We start from the raw sequence: 18,483 nt of genomic DNA, 5'->3' as shown, positions 1-18,483 counted from the left end.
TTGAGACCTCTTTGCCTTTGATTGCCCACAATTTCTAGAATTGTTTCCTCTCTCATTTGTTCTACCTCTACTTTGTGCATTCAAGACACTTCCTAATGTAGATCCACTTGAGCTTTTCCTACGAGTTTCCTCACTTAGAATAACACCAATAATATCATCAAATTTTAGAGTATTAGAACCAGAAACAAAGTTTCTCACAACCATTACTGATCCATTCCATCTTTCAGGCAAAGAACACGGAATCAAGAGAGCCTTAATTTCTTCACCACAATTAGCATTTACAGAAGACAATGGACTAGTAATCGTATTAAGCTCATTCAAATGAGCAGCAACAAATCCACCTTCTACCGTCTTTGTATTAAATAAATGCTTCATGATAAATACCTTGTTTAAAGTAGAAGGCTTTTCATATAACTTTGCTAGGGTTTCCATCAACTCTTTAGTTGTAATTGCTTTCGTAATATTAAATGTCATCGATTATGCAAGCATAAACAAATACTTCCAAGCGACTTTCTGTCCAAAATATCCCAATCCTCATTTGACATATTTGCTTCTTTCTTGGATTTTCCTCCCAATGGCCGCCATTAACCCTTTTGATAAAGATAGTACTCCTTTTTCTTTTTCCATAATTAAAAGGTTTTCCCATTAAACTTCTCAACCTTTCGCTTACTCTCGTCTGCCATTGCTCCCACTCAACTATGAGACTCCCACTAAATCATCAGGTCTTCCTATAGAGGATAATTGAAACAACCTTTCTTTGATACCACTCGTTAGGATTAGAGAGACACAAATAACAGTTACATGCAAATATAACTAATTTCACAAAGGAATAAAGCACACAGAAGAGAACATAACACACAATTTTAACGTGATTCACCCAATCCCTAGGCTACATCCACCAAATAGCGACTCCAATATTCTTATAATTCAATGATATCAACCTGATTAAAATCTGCAATTCCTTACGACTCAATACTGCCACAAAATCTACTAAATCATCATAAAATCCCTAACCTTAGGCCATTTTATACCAGACTTTTGTTGTTTACAAAATTAGGGCTAGAATAAGTCATCAAATAAGAAAAATAACTCCCAACACCCTTTTACAATAGTAAATTCATTTTTGGCTCTACAAAGGGCATTGTCCCTTGAGCCTTAGAATGGAAGCAGTACCCTCCAATCCCCTAGAAAAATATGGGGGTAAACTAAGAGCAAAATTAGCATGGAAAATGTATCAACAACCAAACCAAAAATGGGCAAAAAATCTTTATCATAAATACCTTAATCCAAATGACAATACTAGCATTTTTAAAACTATTAACCCTCTCAAACAATCCAAAGTATGGAATTTCATTCTCGATAACAAACGTATAATTAGTGATAAGTTATCTTGGGATATTGGATAAGGGAACAAAGCCATTTTCTGGGATGATTCATAGGGAGGGTATCCTCCTATAAAAGATATTATATCCCCACACATTAAAGAATCTATGGGGAGCAACCTTAAATAATTACATTGAATTTTTGGATGGAGACCCTTATTTGAGTTGGCAATGAAATAATCTAGACAATTCACCCTTATCCACACAAGACAAAAATGAACTTAATACTATCCTTTCTTCTAGAATAATTTCTTCAAAAACTAAAGATGACTCTCTAGTTTGGCTAGGTTTTAAATTAGTAGCATACAATGTTAAAGAAGGATATCAATATCTAGTTAATAATCATAATTTGTCCCCTTTAAGCCTACCGTAGGATTTACGGTGGGATATATGTGTCTCCCTAAAGCTGGTATTTTTGCCTGGGCAGCTCTACAAAATCGGATTTTGACTACTAAAAGGTTCAAAAAATTATGATTTTAGGGTCCTTCTAGATGTGTTCTTTGTAAATGTCAAGAAGAAAGTCCTGATCACATCCTACTTAATCGCCCATTTGCACAACAACGTTGGCATTGGCTCCTTTGTAAACTATATTTCGAGACGGCTCCTCCCAACAGTTTGATCTCTCTATTTAACAGTTGGCCAACCAAAGTGGGTCATTACACTTTTAATCCTTTATGGAAAATTGTAACCTCTGTCTTAATATGGGAAATATGGAAGGAAAGAAACCAAAGAACTTTTCAGGATAATAATCTAACTCAAGAAAGATTATGCAATAAAATAGAACCTAGTACAATAGAAACAATTAATAATAGGCTCAAAAAATGTCATAATCACCTCCAATACATTTTCAATGTAGGACAACTTTATAAGGAAAGAATGGTACGACCTAATTACTCCCCCTCAAGTCCATAGTGGAGGTAAAGAAACGATAATAGCAAGGAAAAATTGTACATGGACCCCTCCTCAAATCAATTGGTTGTAATGTCCCCGATCGGACACAACTCCTAATGACCGCGGTAGACACAAACTCCTGATGTTGAATGTAGTGTATGACATTACTCACCTAGCTGGCTTCCACCTGATGATTCAATTCCGAAGCTATTGACTAGCGAATACTATACTCCGAATGTAGTGCAGATCGGAATGGTATGAGTGTTGGGCCTATGTGACAAAACTATCATTATGTGCTCCTGTCTTGCATGGATGTATAGTATGCTATAAGGCTCATGATGCAGCAATGATGACACTAGTTCACACCCCTCCTCAGTAATTCCTACATTCCTCCTCACACATATGGTGGTCTAATACCCTACTAACTAGTTGTGCACCTTCCCAAACCTCTATTTGTTCCCAACCTCCAAGAATGTTTATCCCTTATCTTTTGTACTAGCCAATCATGTCGTCATACATGGTTAATATTGATTGTACAGTGTCTTTGAGTTAGCTGTACAATGCAAATGAGTTGGTCATACGGTGTTTTTGGCTTTGACCGTGTGGTGTTGTAGGTTGGTCGTACGTTTGGTATTAATGGTGGTTGTACGGTATGGGGAAGTAGGTCATATGATGATGGGAAGGCGGTTGTACGGTGAGGGGAAAGAGGTCGTACAGTGTGGGAAAGAGGGGTCGTATAGTGAGGGGCTAACGGTGTACAATGGATGCAAAGGATGTAGCCGTACGGTGGATAAGAGTTGTCTATACGGTGAGTGTAGCAAGTTTCGGAAATGTACGATTTGTACGCCTGAGTGAGTTCGCTAGTATCAGGAAGTAGGTCATACGATGATGGGAAGGTGGTCATACGGTGAGGGGAAAGAGGTCACACGGTGTGAGAAAGTGGGGTTGTACAGTGAGGGGTTGAAGGCATATGGTGGATGTAGAGGATGCAGTCATACGGTGGATAGGAGTTATCTGTACAGTGAGTGTAGCAAGTGGAAATGTACAATTTGTACGCCTGAATGAGTTCGCCAATGACAGAAGATATGTGATGAATTTCGGTGGCGCTACACGTAGTGAATTATATATGATATATTGAATACAGACAACTTGGTACACAAGAGAGAGAGAGAGATTACGAATATATGCAATTAATCTCTGAATAGTAATTATATTTGCAAACAAAGATAGTGCGTGGATTTACCACATCCGAGCAAGTAATACAAAGATGATAGGGTGAGAGTGAGTCCCACCAAAACCATAATAGCCAAGTAGGAAAGACCTTTCACTTCCAAAATAGAGAACAATAGAGAATCCCAACTGAAATCTGTAGTATCTGAAACTATAATCCAAATCGCATGACAACTACTACCTACACATCCTACTTACATACCCTTCGGAAGAACTCCCAAGGGTTTACAAAGATAGCTGACGACAACACCTACAGAAACAATAAAAATGGGTCTGAGATATACTAAATCAATCAGAACTACAAATACAAATATTATTAACTTGGGCCCCATACTAATTAATTAAAGTAACTAATTAAAAGTCCTTTTATTATATAATTTAAATTCTGGGACCAGTTAATCAATTAATTTAATTAAATCATTACATTAAAATTTGGGGACATGACAAATCCTCACTGCCCAAAGATTGCTTGCCCTCAAGCAATCCATCATCAGACAAAATACCAACAGCTCTAGGGCCCCAAATCAAATGCACAAGTGAGACAAGTGAAATGATATCAATCCTCAACAACACCACATTGCCATCAAACTTCGCTACACCACTCAAATACAAATATTATTAACTTGGGCCCCATATTAATTGAAGTAACTAATTAAATGTCCTTTTATTATATTATTTAAATTTTGGGACCAATTAATTAATTAATTTAATTTAATCATTACATTAAAATTTGGGGACATGCCACAGGTATAAACTCAACTTCAACAGAGCATCTAGAGGAAACTTGAGCACTATCGGTATAGGATGCATTATTCACAATTAGGAAGGTAAAGTTTTTGGGAAATCTCTAAACACAATGGTATTTCTACTACTAACATAGCCGAAATTGAAGCATTAATTGAAGGTCTTATTATGCTCATTGAACTAGGAATCAAGAATCTAGAGATTGAAGGAGATTCTCAGATCATTACCAATGCAGTCCAGAAATAAGCAAAGGCAGATTGTTCTCAATGACACAATAAATTTTATAATGAGGGATGCTAATTTTTTTCTAAATAAGAATAAAACCTATTGTCTATCAATCAACAAACCAAAAATCATAAGAATGTTACGCTTTTTTGAGGAAAGGTGTGTATTTGGAGTCTTGACTAATGTCAACCAAGACAATTTGATTGCCTAAAGATTGACAAGGCGGTTTATATGTGCTAGCTGATACAATCTTATTTAAATTACACGCCTTAGTTGTGGAAGATAATTGTGGCATCTAATGGCGTGAGAAAAAGAGGCATCTGAATTTTCAGTATTCAACCAAACTAAGCAAAAGTGCTATGGATTGTAGAAATCCAAAGACAAATATGCTGGGCATTTTGTCAAGTAAAAAACAAAAGTAGTTTACTACAGAAAGGGCATGATATGGAAAAGGAACAATAGATCTTACTCATGCAAACCTATTAGTCATTAACAATTGCAACATTTCATCTCTTGTCAATGAGACACTCTATAAACACTTGTTGAGAAATTTGATATGTGTTGCATCTACATAACCAAATCATTGTTTTTTAAAGTTATATCTCTCATTTTTTATTCCAACCAAAGTTTGTCCATTGGTAGGAAGCAAATGATCTTGCAGTAGCCTGCTGTACACTGTAACTTTATTTTGCAGTAAATAGAGAGAAAAACAGTAGTCAGTGCCAAATGTATTGTATGACTATGCAAATTTTTGAGTGATTGGCTGACTACTCAGATTGCACTAGCTCCACCATTCAAGGAACCTTGATGTTCATGAATAACATTTTTTGTCATAGTCATACCAATTATATTGAGGTTCATCCTCACTAAATTTAGTGATTGGTTCATCCAAGACTACACATCTAAGAAAAGCTTACTGAACCAATGACAAAACCTTTTGGTGCAATTTTCCTTGTCAAAATTTGGGACAAGATTGGAGTTGTCTCCAATTTACTTGTCAAGGGAAGCAATAATAACACCCGCATTAGCTAAGTCCAAAATGTAACTTACAATTCAGATACTACTACTATGTGCATTCTCCCATCCAATTATTAATACAGACCACACTCATTGAAGTGGTGCCACCAATTTTATGAAATGATGCCCATTCATTCTTCCAACACATGACTTCAGAATATTGAATAACTAATCCCGAGGGTGTCTTTGACAGTGCTGTATACGTGCATACATTTCCTTTGTAATCCATTGTGCTCTTTTTTTTAAATTTCTGGCATATACTGTAGTGTCTTTCCGATAGTTTTTTATAGTATCACTGAATCTTGAATCATTAAAGAATGTGAATCCTCCAATGGGCCAGTTCCTATTGAATTTTGGGATCGTCTCCTTTTCAAGCTCGAATTCTTCCAATTCCAAATCTCTGAATTGATGAATGAGTCTCTTTCATCAAAGCATGATGGCTTGTCCTAGCAAATTAAGGTTCTTGAAAGCCTCTATCACTAATGTGCATACCCTACATAATCCAAATAGCCCTTGTTATTTTCTAGTAAAAATTTGATTACTGTGACCCTCCTTTAGTTTGCCAAATTCATCCTTAACTCATAAACTTCAATTCTCCTCATTTCCAACTATATAGACTAATGGCCAGACAAAACAATACAAACTGAACCAATCTGAATAAACATATTGGAAACAAAAACATAAAAGAAGAGGAATCCAATATCTACATAAAAGCATACATACAGTTGTATGCATATGAATGCATACTTGGCAGTTAGTAAACTTGAAATAAGTTTTATTCAATGAGATTTCTAACCTTAAAATAACCACCGCATAGTGGTGCAGCCCCTGTTCCAAGAATCTCTGAAACCTTAAGGACTTTTTGCATATCACTTGGTACATTTCTTCCAAGTTTCTATAGATAAAAAAATGCAAATGTTGCTTAGAGTTACATGAACAGATGCTCTAACATCTTCAAATAGGAACAGAAGCTGAAAAAAGATGCTGACAACTTTCTTCTTTTCTTATACTAACCACAGAGTTGTCTATACCCAAAGCTCTTAAGTGACTGAAATTTGGTAATAATTTTAAAAACTCTTCAGAATCTAACGTATTTCCCTGCATGTTGGCACAAATGAGAAAAAAAACATTATTGAAACAAATTCAGAAAAGTTCTTCAACAATGGTTGCATAAAAAATGGAATATTGTTCCTCTAATGCAATCTTGGAAACTAAAAGTCTCGACATCAAAGATGCATTGATTTTTGAGATACAACTTTTAAATAATACAAAATGAAAGAAAAAATATCCAATAAAAATTTGTGTGCATACTACTTGTTCGTATAGATTAAATATGTTAAAAAAATACATCCATGGAATATACATCAGTTGTCTACCTGTTAAGGTTAAGCTTAACAGAATGTATGCATTTCTTATATGAGATACTCCAACAAATGCCAGTTATTAAATTCTTAGTCCCATACACATACTTGTAACACATGAATGCTCACCTAGAGCTTAAGTTCAAGTCTTTTGTGAGCTCAGTCTAAGCATGACTGTCTATTTGATTGTTATTGTGGTTCACTTATCCCCAATATCATCTATATAAAAATTTAACAGATACAATTTAAGTGATAACAATATTTTGTAGTGCGTATTGTGGTGTGTTTTCACTCCCTTACATAAGCCTTCAGAACTGTCACAAAGAACGGAGGAATGTACTTACATTTAATGCTTAATTTGCTTATTTATTACTGATTTTATAATTATGATAAGTTATTGCTTCTGCAAAAAATTTAAATGATCTTGACTTTGAAGTTGATACAAACAACCCTAAAGCCTCAAGATTGACACTTCAGATATATCCTGCTTCCAGGACATACACTCTCCATATGTAAATTATACTTTTCTCATAAGCCATTTTTCCCAAGTAATTGGACATTCATTATTGTTATATTCCCTATTGTTTGAATACCAGTAAACTTAGACTAAACTTTCTGTGGCTATGAAATCTAATGCACTGTTGTAAATTTTCATACTGCTGTGCAATATGAAGTTCTGCAAGAACAGTGCTTTTGACCAACTTTTATGTGTGTATATCAGAGTCTATTGATAAGAAATAAAAACAATTTTACCAGAATGCAGAACTGACCAAAATATGTTCTTAGCCGCAGGGTACTCAAGCCTTATTCAGTTTTTCCATATTACCAGACATTAACAAACTGATTACAGTATGAAATTTCAGCAAACATAAGACTGACAGTAATGAAAGATAGTCTGAGCATGCAACAGAACCTGGGTTCACATTCAGTTATTTTCCAGGCAAGCAATTCAGAGTGGCTGTCAACAACCTTTGATTGCAGGTGTTGCTTCTAAGAAGGATCCCACTTCATGCAGATTCCCTTCAGTTATTCACACTGCGGATGTCTGATGATACTAGCTCTATTCTGTGGAGATGTCACAAGTTCTGGCCCAGAGGGAGTCACTTTGTCATCAGTGAGATTGCTCGCCTCCAACTCCTAGGATGTGAATTCAGGTGAATCATGATTGGACTTGTGCCCAACTCCCTCCGTTAATGCCTTCTGTTGGGCCTAGGCATCTGTCTGTGCTTGCTAGAATGCCAACTATCTCGTCACAGAGCTCCTCAATCTCTGTCAAGCCTTCATTGCTCAAACTATACACTACCAGTTCCAGAATCTCCAGTCTGTGTGCTTTCCTGTAATGATGGTTGCTAATCTGATGTGACCTGCTCTTCTTTTGCCTAGAGCAACCTGCTTGCATATCCTGCCATATTATCATGACACACACCCTACTGCATTAACAACACTGTAGTTGGCTTCTCATCCAATCCACAGAATGAAGGATTGTCGTCCTTCTGCAAAAACAAACTCAGTAGAGCTCAGTTCTCATTACTTTGGGAATAAATTATGCATCCAATGATCTCTCCACAGTCCACGCTCTCTCCAAGCCATAAAATGGAGGCTGCCTTAACAGCAAGTGTTACATTCCCTGGTTCATGCATGTGACAGTTTCAACTGAGGGAATATGCAAACTGAGAATGGAGGGAGATAGGTGTATGTGACTCTCTACTGCATCGTGACCACATCCCAGAAATATGGGAAGGTTGTCCAACAATAGGAGCTGACACGGATATAAAACCATGAGGCCCACCTGAGTTGGAAGAAAAAACAAATCACCCAGCTCCACGTCCCTTGCTTAGTCACGTTAGCCTATCGGGACATTAAGAATAAGCACAGTGATAGTTTATGTGATTAGATCGGGGTGGGGAACATGATAGTCCTCCCTTTCCGGGATCGCTTTTCCTCAAGCAATCGCACTGCAGGTGTTGTAGAATGTGTTCACCTTCCCACGTTGCATCCTCTATGGGTAGAGCTTCCCAAAGTATCAAATATTTCCGTATAGTTTTGTTCCTCACCCATGATTCCCTCGTCTCCATCACTTCAGCGAGAACCAACTCTTAATGCTTCTTCATCGTCCAGTGAGGGTAATCCAAATGGGCTCATTACATGCTTTCCATGAGCATTCTTGAGGCATGACACATGAAAAATGTTATGAACCCTGTTCGCTGTGGGTAACTCTAGTTCATAGGGCCTGTAGGAACTAGGTATAAGCTTCTTTGTGCCCCTCTTCTTTAATGAACTCTACCTATAAGGTTGAAGACATAAAAACACCATGTCTACAATCTCAAATAATCGCTCACTCTTGTGGGAATCAGCATACAAATTTTGCTGATTCTGAGCTTACTACAGATTTTCCTTCAATGATGCAAGGATACCCTATTGTTCCTATAACCATTCCTTTGTCAACGGAGTCTTGCTGTCTGCCAAGGCTATGTCTATGAAGGATAGTGATTCAATACCATAAAGTGCCTTATACGGGGACATGCGAATGGAAATGTGATAGGTTGAGTTGTAGCAATACTCACAAAAATATAACCATCTGACCTAAGCTTGTTGCTGCCCTAAAATGTAGTTGCGGAGGTACCCTTCCACCCACTTGTTGACAACCTCCATCTGCTCATCCATCTGGGGGTGGTAACTCGTGCTAAGTGTCAAGTGAGTTCCAACTAACCTAAACAACTCTTGCTAGAATAGGTTAAGGAACTTAATGTCCCTGTTGCTAACAATAATCCTAGGTAGACCATGCAATCTAAATAATTCCTTGAAGAACAATGTCTCAATCGGTTGCCACTACAAAGAAATGAGGGAACTTTGTCAACCTATCCAACACTACAAATATGTTGTCCTTTCCCTATACCTTCAAAAGCTCGGTGATAAGTCCACAGATATACTTTCCTGGAGATGTGTTTCCAACCCTAAGCCCTAGGTTTTGGGAATGAGGATGGCTCTAGGGATGGAGGGATTGCTAAGGAACTAGCCGTCCCCACCTAGATAAGAAAATCTGAAATGCATCTCAGAAACTTTGGAAACACTCAACGAGTCTCCGGATCCTTTCGACCATCCCATGGACTGCATTGAAGTTTCTTATCTGTCCTGGAGATTGTAAGAAGTTTCTAGTTTTAAAAAATTATTAAACCCAAAAAAAATATTTAAAATTTGTTTTTAAACCTATCTATGTCCCCCGATCTTGGAAGTTGGACTTCAAATAAATTATAATATAAAAGTTTCAAACTTTATTGTTTTGTTTACATATCAAGCAAATGCAACAAATCTTTTTTTGCATTTTTCATTCTGCCCGACACGAACACACAAGGAACACTAGAGTTTTTAATGCAGCCACCGGTGTTGAAGTTGCGAATGCCGCCACCAGGGAATGTTAAACGCAAATAAAGGTTGAACAGAAGGGGATGTTCACTGCAAGTTGAACTTTTAAGGCTGAATTTGTTTTTGTAACTTTGTTTTCATTTTGACTTTGATGTTGCAGACTTCATGGGTTTTGTATTAACATTATATAATCATTGATAATCAATACATTGATGAAATGATTATATAATCATTGATAGACTATAGTTGATACTTTAAATGTTTAAAATTTAAGCCTAACTTTTCAACGTTCTCATTTTGTTGAAACTTGAAACTTGAAAATTGCAGCCTTGTGATATGAATCTAAGATGCTTTTCATTCTCTCATTTGATTCATTTGATGTCATCCTATGTTACTATTGGTATTCTCAGATGATGATTGACATTGATGTTATTTTCTAATATTCTATGTTGATTCAATTAGATGCTAATGGCTATGCTCTATGACCATTAATAAATCATTATCTGAAGAATAGAATTGATAATTTTAAACTATGTGGCTGTGGTGAATGTGAATAATCGTCCCTTGCTCCAGCCAAAAAAAGAAAATGTCCCAGAAATCCGTTTCCTTGTCCCCCCATCCTGAAAACTTGGGGTAACATAGAATACAATCCTTTTTGAGTTTGATGATTCTACAAGGTCACAAAATGACAATGATAAAGGGCCTCCTTTTCTAGAAAGGTATGGATACAAAATATTACAATGGGTTTAATGTCATGTTTGCAAATGGTCACATTATTCCTTATACCATAGCAATTACAGCAACTCAACTTATCCTTGGGAAGGCACAAAGTTAAGACGACTTGTATGTTGTGAGGATAGGAGGAATGTGTATAGTCTTGGGTGTACAATGGTTGCAATCACTTGGGGATTAACTCAAAACTACCAAACAATGGATTTCAAATTTAAGGTAGATTTAGCATTGATGATTTTCTTCAAGTAGCAAAATTCTAAATAATCTTGCGATTCTTATCACAATTCTTTAGTGATATAGGTCGTAAATTATTCATTTACTAAGAATATTATGATCAATTAATTGTGATGGACAATTCTTCAATAAGTTTCTTTGCAAACTGAAATGGGCATGAAAATCAAATAATTCTAATATTTATCACTATAGTTTTGCCATGCTTCTTGAGAAAAAAAGAACATCTAGATCACTTCCTTTTGTTTGCATATTGACCAAAACAACATGAGTGACAGAAGCTAACAACTAACCTCTAGCCATAAATTAGATAATACTTTCATATTTCCAAGGTTACAAGGAACTTTTGAGAGCATATTTCCATACCTACACACATAAGTTAGGAATTGCATTATAATGATATGAATCTAAAAACTAAAAAATGTAAATTGCATATAGATACCAAAGTTCAATATAATAGATGATGAAAAATGTAATTATGTAATAAATGATTAAGAAAAATCAATTCGAGAAAATTTTATTCTATTTTAGAAATCATACATCGATGATATTTTTTTCCCTCTATGAACATTAAAGACATGTAGACAATTTACAGTTCAGGATCATTTGGGTGCGTGAGGGAATCTTACAACAGATAAAACAAAATAAGATTAGCTGAGAAGAGTTTTCGTTGTGTATAGATTTTGACAGATGTCTAGAGGAAGCAACAAGATCAATAAAATGTTCCAATTGACTTTAGAAACAACAAGAGCACACTTCATCTTTGTTAGCAAGTCACCTTGAAAACTAGAGAAAGCACACACTTAAACTGAGAGGGAGGGGAGATCAGTATAGAACAATTTAAATGTTACAAATCACAAAGCATTAATCAAAACCATCCACACGAGTAGGATCTAACAATACTGAACACAAGATGCATACGATTTAATTGGAAACCTTTATAGGAGAAAATCATGGCAAATATTGCTTTAATATATATCATCTTACAAGCTTCATAGGCGCCAACCCATAGAAGACACCAACACCCTTATCATTAGACTTCTATCCAATGAAATAATGATCTCTTTCGTAATTAGGCTCCAACATTTGATCACTTTACAATAGAATATGAATGAGAGAAAACTCCTTGATTCATAATGCTTGATTAATGTAATGTCCCCGATTTCAATAAATACTTTAAATATTTAACGGTCCCAAAATTTAAATAATATTATTTGGACCTTTAATTATTTAACAAAGAGGACCAATTTTTATTAATTGTCCTTAGGTGTTTGTCATGTCGGCATTCTTTTGTAAACCTTCATCCGAAGGGGTATTTATGTGTGGCATGTAAGAACTTGTTAGTATGCGATTTGAATAATTTCTTTGTATTTGCAAATTCTTGTTGTAGTTCTAGATTGTTTGCCATTTTAAAAGTGGAAGATCTTCACTACTTGGCTTTCCAATTTCGGTGGGATTCAACCTTCGCCTTATTCTGTTGCCTGTAATACTATGCTCCAATCTGGCCAATCGGAGCACCATCTTTGTCTACGAAATTTTAATTGGAGGTTATTTGTATTCTATATCTATTCATACTGGGCATTTATTTGATGAATTTGGTGATCTAATATTATTTGCATATAAGATCATATTCTCTTTCCAATATCCCTACAAAACCCTCCATGCATCTTCAACCTCCCAATACACCAATCTTAGTACACCAACCTTGGTATGCCAACCTCAATATGCCAAACTCCGTACACCAACCTCAATACACCAACCTTAGTACAGCATCTTTAGTACACCAATCTTAGTATCTCAATATGCCAATCTCCCACCTAGATGGGAACATTACAGTGGTATCAAGGCTAGTGATCTTGCCAGCTTGTTGGGTATTGAGTTCAAATCATCGCGCTAAGTGATGGATTGGTTGATGCACTAAGAGAGCTAAGAAGAAGTCAACAAAGGCTCCATGAACGAGCAAAAGAAACACATAACCTCTTGATGTGCATAAGGCCATCGGTGAAAACATTCATTCCACGGGCAAAGCAGCAGGAAATTCAAACTCCCATGTTGGTTGAGATGCTGAATAAAATCAAGCAAATTTGGGTGATTGGTGGATGGGAGAAAGACATATCTCAGACGGATTATATAGAATTGTGAATGAAGTATCTATCATCTTAGCACAATAAATTCTTCAACAGTGGTTTGAAGCAGGAGATTGATAAGTGGCTACAAGATGAAGTCATACAAGCACAAGAGGAAAATGAAGAGTCACATGAAGATTTGCAAGAATCTGTTGCAATGCCTACAACTAGAGAAAACCTGAAACTTCAAGATGACGAAAACGATGAAGAAGATTGGCTGCACTGATTTCATCAAACCAACACTCATTGATCAACTTGATGGAAATTCTCTACCGGCAATTGTTCAACTACATGAAGATGCTATGAATGATTCTTGTATAAGCAATTGCAATTGGTTGAATATGCATTTTATCCTTTAGTTGTGCCTAAGTTGTACATGACTGTGATTTCTCCATGTAAAGGGCCTCCTCATTAAGACAATAGGATAGACAAAGGCTGCGAGATCCTAAGGAGGTAGATGATTACATGAAGGTTGTGGATCTAGACATCAATGTAGTTTATGACTGGCTTCTTTGGGATCCACGTGACTCCAGACATGACAATGTAGTGCAACAAAAAATTGACAAGAATGTTGATGTTAGAATGAAGCAACAGAAGCTAGAGTCACTCTCCACCATTATGATTTTAGTGTCAACAAATATTGATACACTGACATTGATGAAGTGTGATGCGCTTGGATCCATGCTGATGCAAGATCATCCTCATGAAAGTGGCAAGATTCACCTAACTAATGAGACTCCAAAGGAGATTGGTGTGTGCAATCCCATGAAGGTTTTGGATTGGAGCCTCAAAGTGTTTTATGATTAGCTTCTGTGGGATCCTTCTGGTTTTAGACATAGCATTGTCTATATCAGAGTGGCGCAACGGAGACCTGTTGGTGATCTACACATCTCAATTGAATTCAATTATGCTCATGTGATCTTGAAGAAGCATGGAGCTTCCAGAAAATATAGTTATCCACGTCCACGCATGGTTTGGGATCCGAGAGTTTGTGGATTGCTTGAGGACAAGAAATCTTTGGATGATGATAATTTGTGACGTCCCCAATTTTAATAAAATACTTTAAATTATTAACAGTCAGAAAATTTAAAAAATATTATTTGGAACTTTATTTATTTAATAAAGGGGACCAATATTTACTAATTATCCTTAGGTATTTGTCATGTCGACATTCTTTTGTAAACCTTTGGGAGTTTTCTCCGAAGGGGTATTTATGTGGGGCATGTAGGAAGTTAATATGCAATTTGGATTATTTCTTTGTATTTGCGAATTCTTGTTGGAGTTCTATGTAATGGGCATGTAAGAAGTGTACTGTGCACCCTAGAAATGCCCAAAAACTAAACCAACTATTGATAGGAATTTAGTCAAATAATTTGCACCCAACCCTTTATCTCTCCGTTAAATGTTTAAACCCCATTATCAATCTGGAAGTAAAATCTTTGTTAGTTTTTATGTCTCTGCATAGATTTGAAATCATTTAACATGTGTGGCATGTAGGAATTGTAATGGGCACCCTAGAAATGCCCAAAAACTAAACCAACTATTGATAAGAACTTAGTCAAATAATTTGCATCCAACCTTTATTTCTCCGTTAAATGTTTAAACCCCATTATCAATCTGGAAGTAAAATCTTTGTTAGTTTTTATGTCTTTGCATAGATTTGAAATCATTTAACATGAACAAGAAGGAATTTATAATAATATGCAAACTGAAAATTGAGCTATTGCTAGAATAATATTATTTTTTCAAACTAATAAAATCAAATACATAACAGACTTTTCAACTCACTAGTTACTCCAGCATTATAACATAATGTTCCAATAATGACTTCCCATCTTGCTGCTACAGTAACATGAATAGTTTCATACTACAGTGATGTGAATAGTGTCACGCTAAAGTAAAGTGAATAGTACTGTGCTACAATAACGTGAATAGTGTCGCACTACAATATAATTTTTTTTCAATCAGTCCAAGATCCTCATAAAATCATACCTTTAGAATGGCATAAGCATCAGACAAGAAGCGAGGATGATATGAGAAAACACCCAATCTATTTGTAGCTAGAAATGTGCCCAATTTGCCTGTTTATGAAGCTGATAGCAATGAATTCCAAAGGCAAAACCCCAAAGGAATGATGTCTAGAATGTCACAAGAGAGGATAGACGTCCTTTGATGCCAAGAACAAATTTGCAACTCACACATCAATTTTCTTCTCATATTGCACCTCTCAAATGAAGCCACTAATGCTCCCTTTTATTCTTTCTCCAAGGGTCAATTCAACTCACATGAGCAATGTAGAATAAAAGATGTGCAATATAAAACATATTATAATAATCACTTATGTCTCCCTTAGGCGCCCCCGTTGATTTGCACACATTCCCATAAAATTTAGTATTGAAGTAACACTATAATATTTTACAACTAAATTAAATGTTACTTTAATAATACTTTAGGCATAAAGATATATTAGCTATCAGACTCTGAATAGCATGAGTGATAGCTCGTTGAAAAGCCCTCCCAAGGAGTATCAAATCCAATCACCAAAACTAGCCTCCCCTGTCCTATTGACTTACTAAAAATAGTAAGTATGCCAAAGACTAAGTAAATCAACTCCGTTTTGGCCCAAACAAGAGTTGACTAGGCCAAAACACTCTAAGATCCCTTTAAACCCTTCATTAGCCCTCAAGACCATGTAGAACTAGGTTAACGCACACACATACCACTGTAATCAATGCAAATGCACATCGTCTCATCCTTCACTAGAACTACTGCTAAAGCAAAAGGGCTTTTGCTAGACCTAATGTGCCCCATCTCCAATAGCTCCTTAATTGCCTTCTCTATCTCATCTTTGTGTTTCTTAGGATGACGATGGGGGGTAATCATGACCAGTTTGGCTCCCTCCTCAAGCTCAATAACATTCTCTATTCCCTTGCTAGGAGGAATCCCATGTGGAATATCACCAAATGCTTTGGCATGCCTGTCAAGTATCTCCTGGATATCTAGTGGATGACTCTTTACGTGGAGTTGGCATAATGAAACATTCTATTGCCCATTCTATGTCATTATGCCGAAAAAGTCTTTGTATTCTCCTCAAGGAGACTACTCTCCAACTCCCATCCGAAAGTCCTCTGAGTACAATAGTTCTACCCTCATGCTGGAAGCTCATCTCCAATTTTGCTAGGTTGAGTGTGAACTCAACTAGTGAAGCCATCCATGTCATGTTGAGGATGACATTATAGTCTCCCATTTCTACTACATAAAACTCATCCTCCAACTTATAGCCATCTCCAAATTTGATGTGAAGATTAGATATCTTTCAAGTGCAAAATAATTTGTCATCATTAGCTACCCTCTAAAATTCACTAATGTACGTCTCAACTGATCCCAATTGCTTGAGCTATGCAAACTCTTTAAACTATAACTCGGGATCTTTGGTATCAAATCTCTCTATGAGTCTCTTAGTGAATTCCTTGTAAGATGTGATCTGATTATGCCCCAAGGTTACCATGCCATGGTGCCACCACTCATGCACTGGACCATCCACATGAATAGTCGCATACTTGATAGCCTCATTCTTAAGCATCGAATTTAGCTAGAAGTATGTATCTACCTTCTGCACCCAAGCTTGTGCAGTCATCTTCCCTCAAGCATCATAATAACGTAAAGAAAGTTTTCCAACTTTCTTTCTCAGCTCAAAGTTTTGATTTCTCCCTCCTACTCTAGGTATGTGTCTCATCCTCAAGTCCATATAATTTTTGAGGGAAATATCCGCCTGAAACTCCGGTCCACTAGCCTCCCAGTCCCTCCTGAACTGATACTGTAACTCAGTAATTTGGGATTCGTTTACTGGTTGGACCGGATCTCTAGGTGGGAATGTAGGTAAAAGAGGTCTCGAGCTCGCTATCCGAGCTAAGCGTGCAACATGTCTAAAGTTATCAGCCTCATTCCTGTGATCTTGTGTCCATTATTATTACCATTAATGTTATTCTCTGGACCATTGTTTTTGCCTCGGCCTCCATTATTATCATTGCCTCCATTTCCATTGTTTGCATCACCTAGAGTAATATTGGCGCCCATCTGTCTAGCCATAAGCTGCAACATCATATCCATTTGCCTATTTTGCTCCTATTGCATATGCTGCCCTTGCTCTAATGTACCCCAGTAACCGTTTGAACATTACATCCTCCTGATCTGGACCGGCATCCCTGCCTATGCCTAGTCCTATATTCCTATCATCTTGGTCACCCATATTGTTGTCTTGTTCAAAGAATATCTCCTCTATGTCTATATGACTGAATTCTATGTCCACCTGCATAGATGAACTAGACTGCTCACTCTATGAGTCCAAATCTTTATTGTCTTGCTCTAGTATGGCGGAAGTTAATGGCCTATGTTGCATGCTCAAACATACATTCTTAACTTGTTTTATTTTTGACTTTAGTGTTTTGACATTTCGTCAAACACTTTTCCTTCTATCCGACTATTCCAAATTCCTTGTAAGGCCTCCATAGGATGGCAAGACTTAAAGCTTTGATACCACTATAATGGGCACCCTAGAAATGTCCAAAAACTAAACCAACTACTAATAGGAATTTAGTCAAATAGTTTGCATCCAACCCTTTATTTCTCCATTAAATGTTTGAACCCCTTTATCGCTTCGGAAGTAAAATGTTTGTTTATTTTTTATGTCTTTGCATAGATTTGAAATCACATAACATGAACAAGAAGGGATTTATAATAATATGCAAAACTGAAGATTGAACTACTACTGGAATAATATTATTTTTTCAAGCTAATAAAATCAAATACATAGCAGACTTTTCAACTCACTAATTACTAGAACATTATAACATAATGTTACAATAATGACTTCCCATCTTGCTGCTACAATAACATGAATAGTGGTCGTGCTACAGTGACGTGAATAGTGTCACGCTACAGTAACGTGAATAGTATTGCCCTACAGTAGCGTGAATAGTGCAGCGCTACAGTGCTGCTACAGTATAATATGTCTTCAATCTGTCCAAGATCCTCATAAAATCATCCCTTCAAAATGGCATAAGCATCGAACAAAAAGCAAGGATGCTATGAGCAAACACACAATCTACCTATAGCTCGAAACCCAATCTTCTTGTTAATGAAGCTGATAGCAATGAATTCCAAAAGCCAAACCCCAAGGGA

General features: G+C 36.5%; 1 protein-coding gene across 5 annotated transcripts in view; it reads right to left on the bottom strand.

Moving 5' to 3' along the window:
- Positions 1-18,483, bottom strand: part of LOC149563326 (uncharacterized) — a 266,540-nt gene that overhangs the window by 104,991 nt on the left and 143,066 nt on the right. For 4 of the 5 annotated variants that reach the window (XM_089826669.1, XM_089826672.1, XM_089826673.1 and 1 more), the window contains exons 9-11: positions 11,470-11,542; positions 6,504-6,587; positions 6,286-6,384 (exon numbers count right to left, since the gene is read on the bottom strand). In XM_089826669.1, coding sequence (XP_089682795.1) covers positions 6,286-6,384; positions 6,504-6,587; positions 11,470-11,542 — 256 coding nt within the window. The remainder of the gene's footprint in view (positions 1-6,285; positions 6,385-6,503; positions 6,588-11,469; positions 11,543-18,483) is intronic. The other variant, XM_089826671.1, reaches the window with a different exon arrangement.

Source organism: Cupressus sempervirens, chromosome 4 (genome assembly GCF_028749045.1).
Source record: "Cupressus sempervirens isolate cs-2001-9-10 chromosome 4, ASM2874904v1, whole genome shotgun sequence".
NCBI lineage: Eukaryota > Viridiplantae > Streptophyta > Pinopsida > Cupressales > Cupressaceae > Cupressus > Cupressus sempervirens.
Note: the sequence above shows the minus strand (reverse complement) of the source record. Positions and strands in the feature narration are given on the sequence as shown.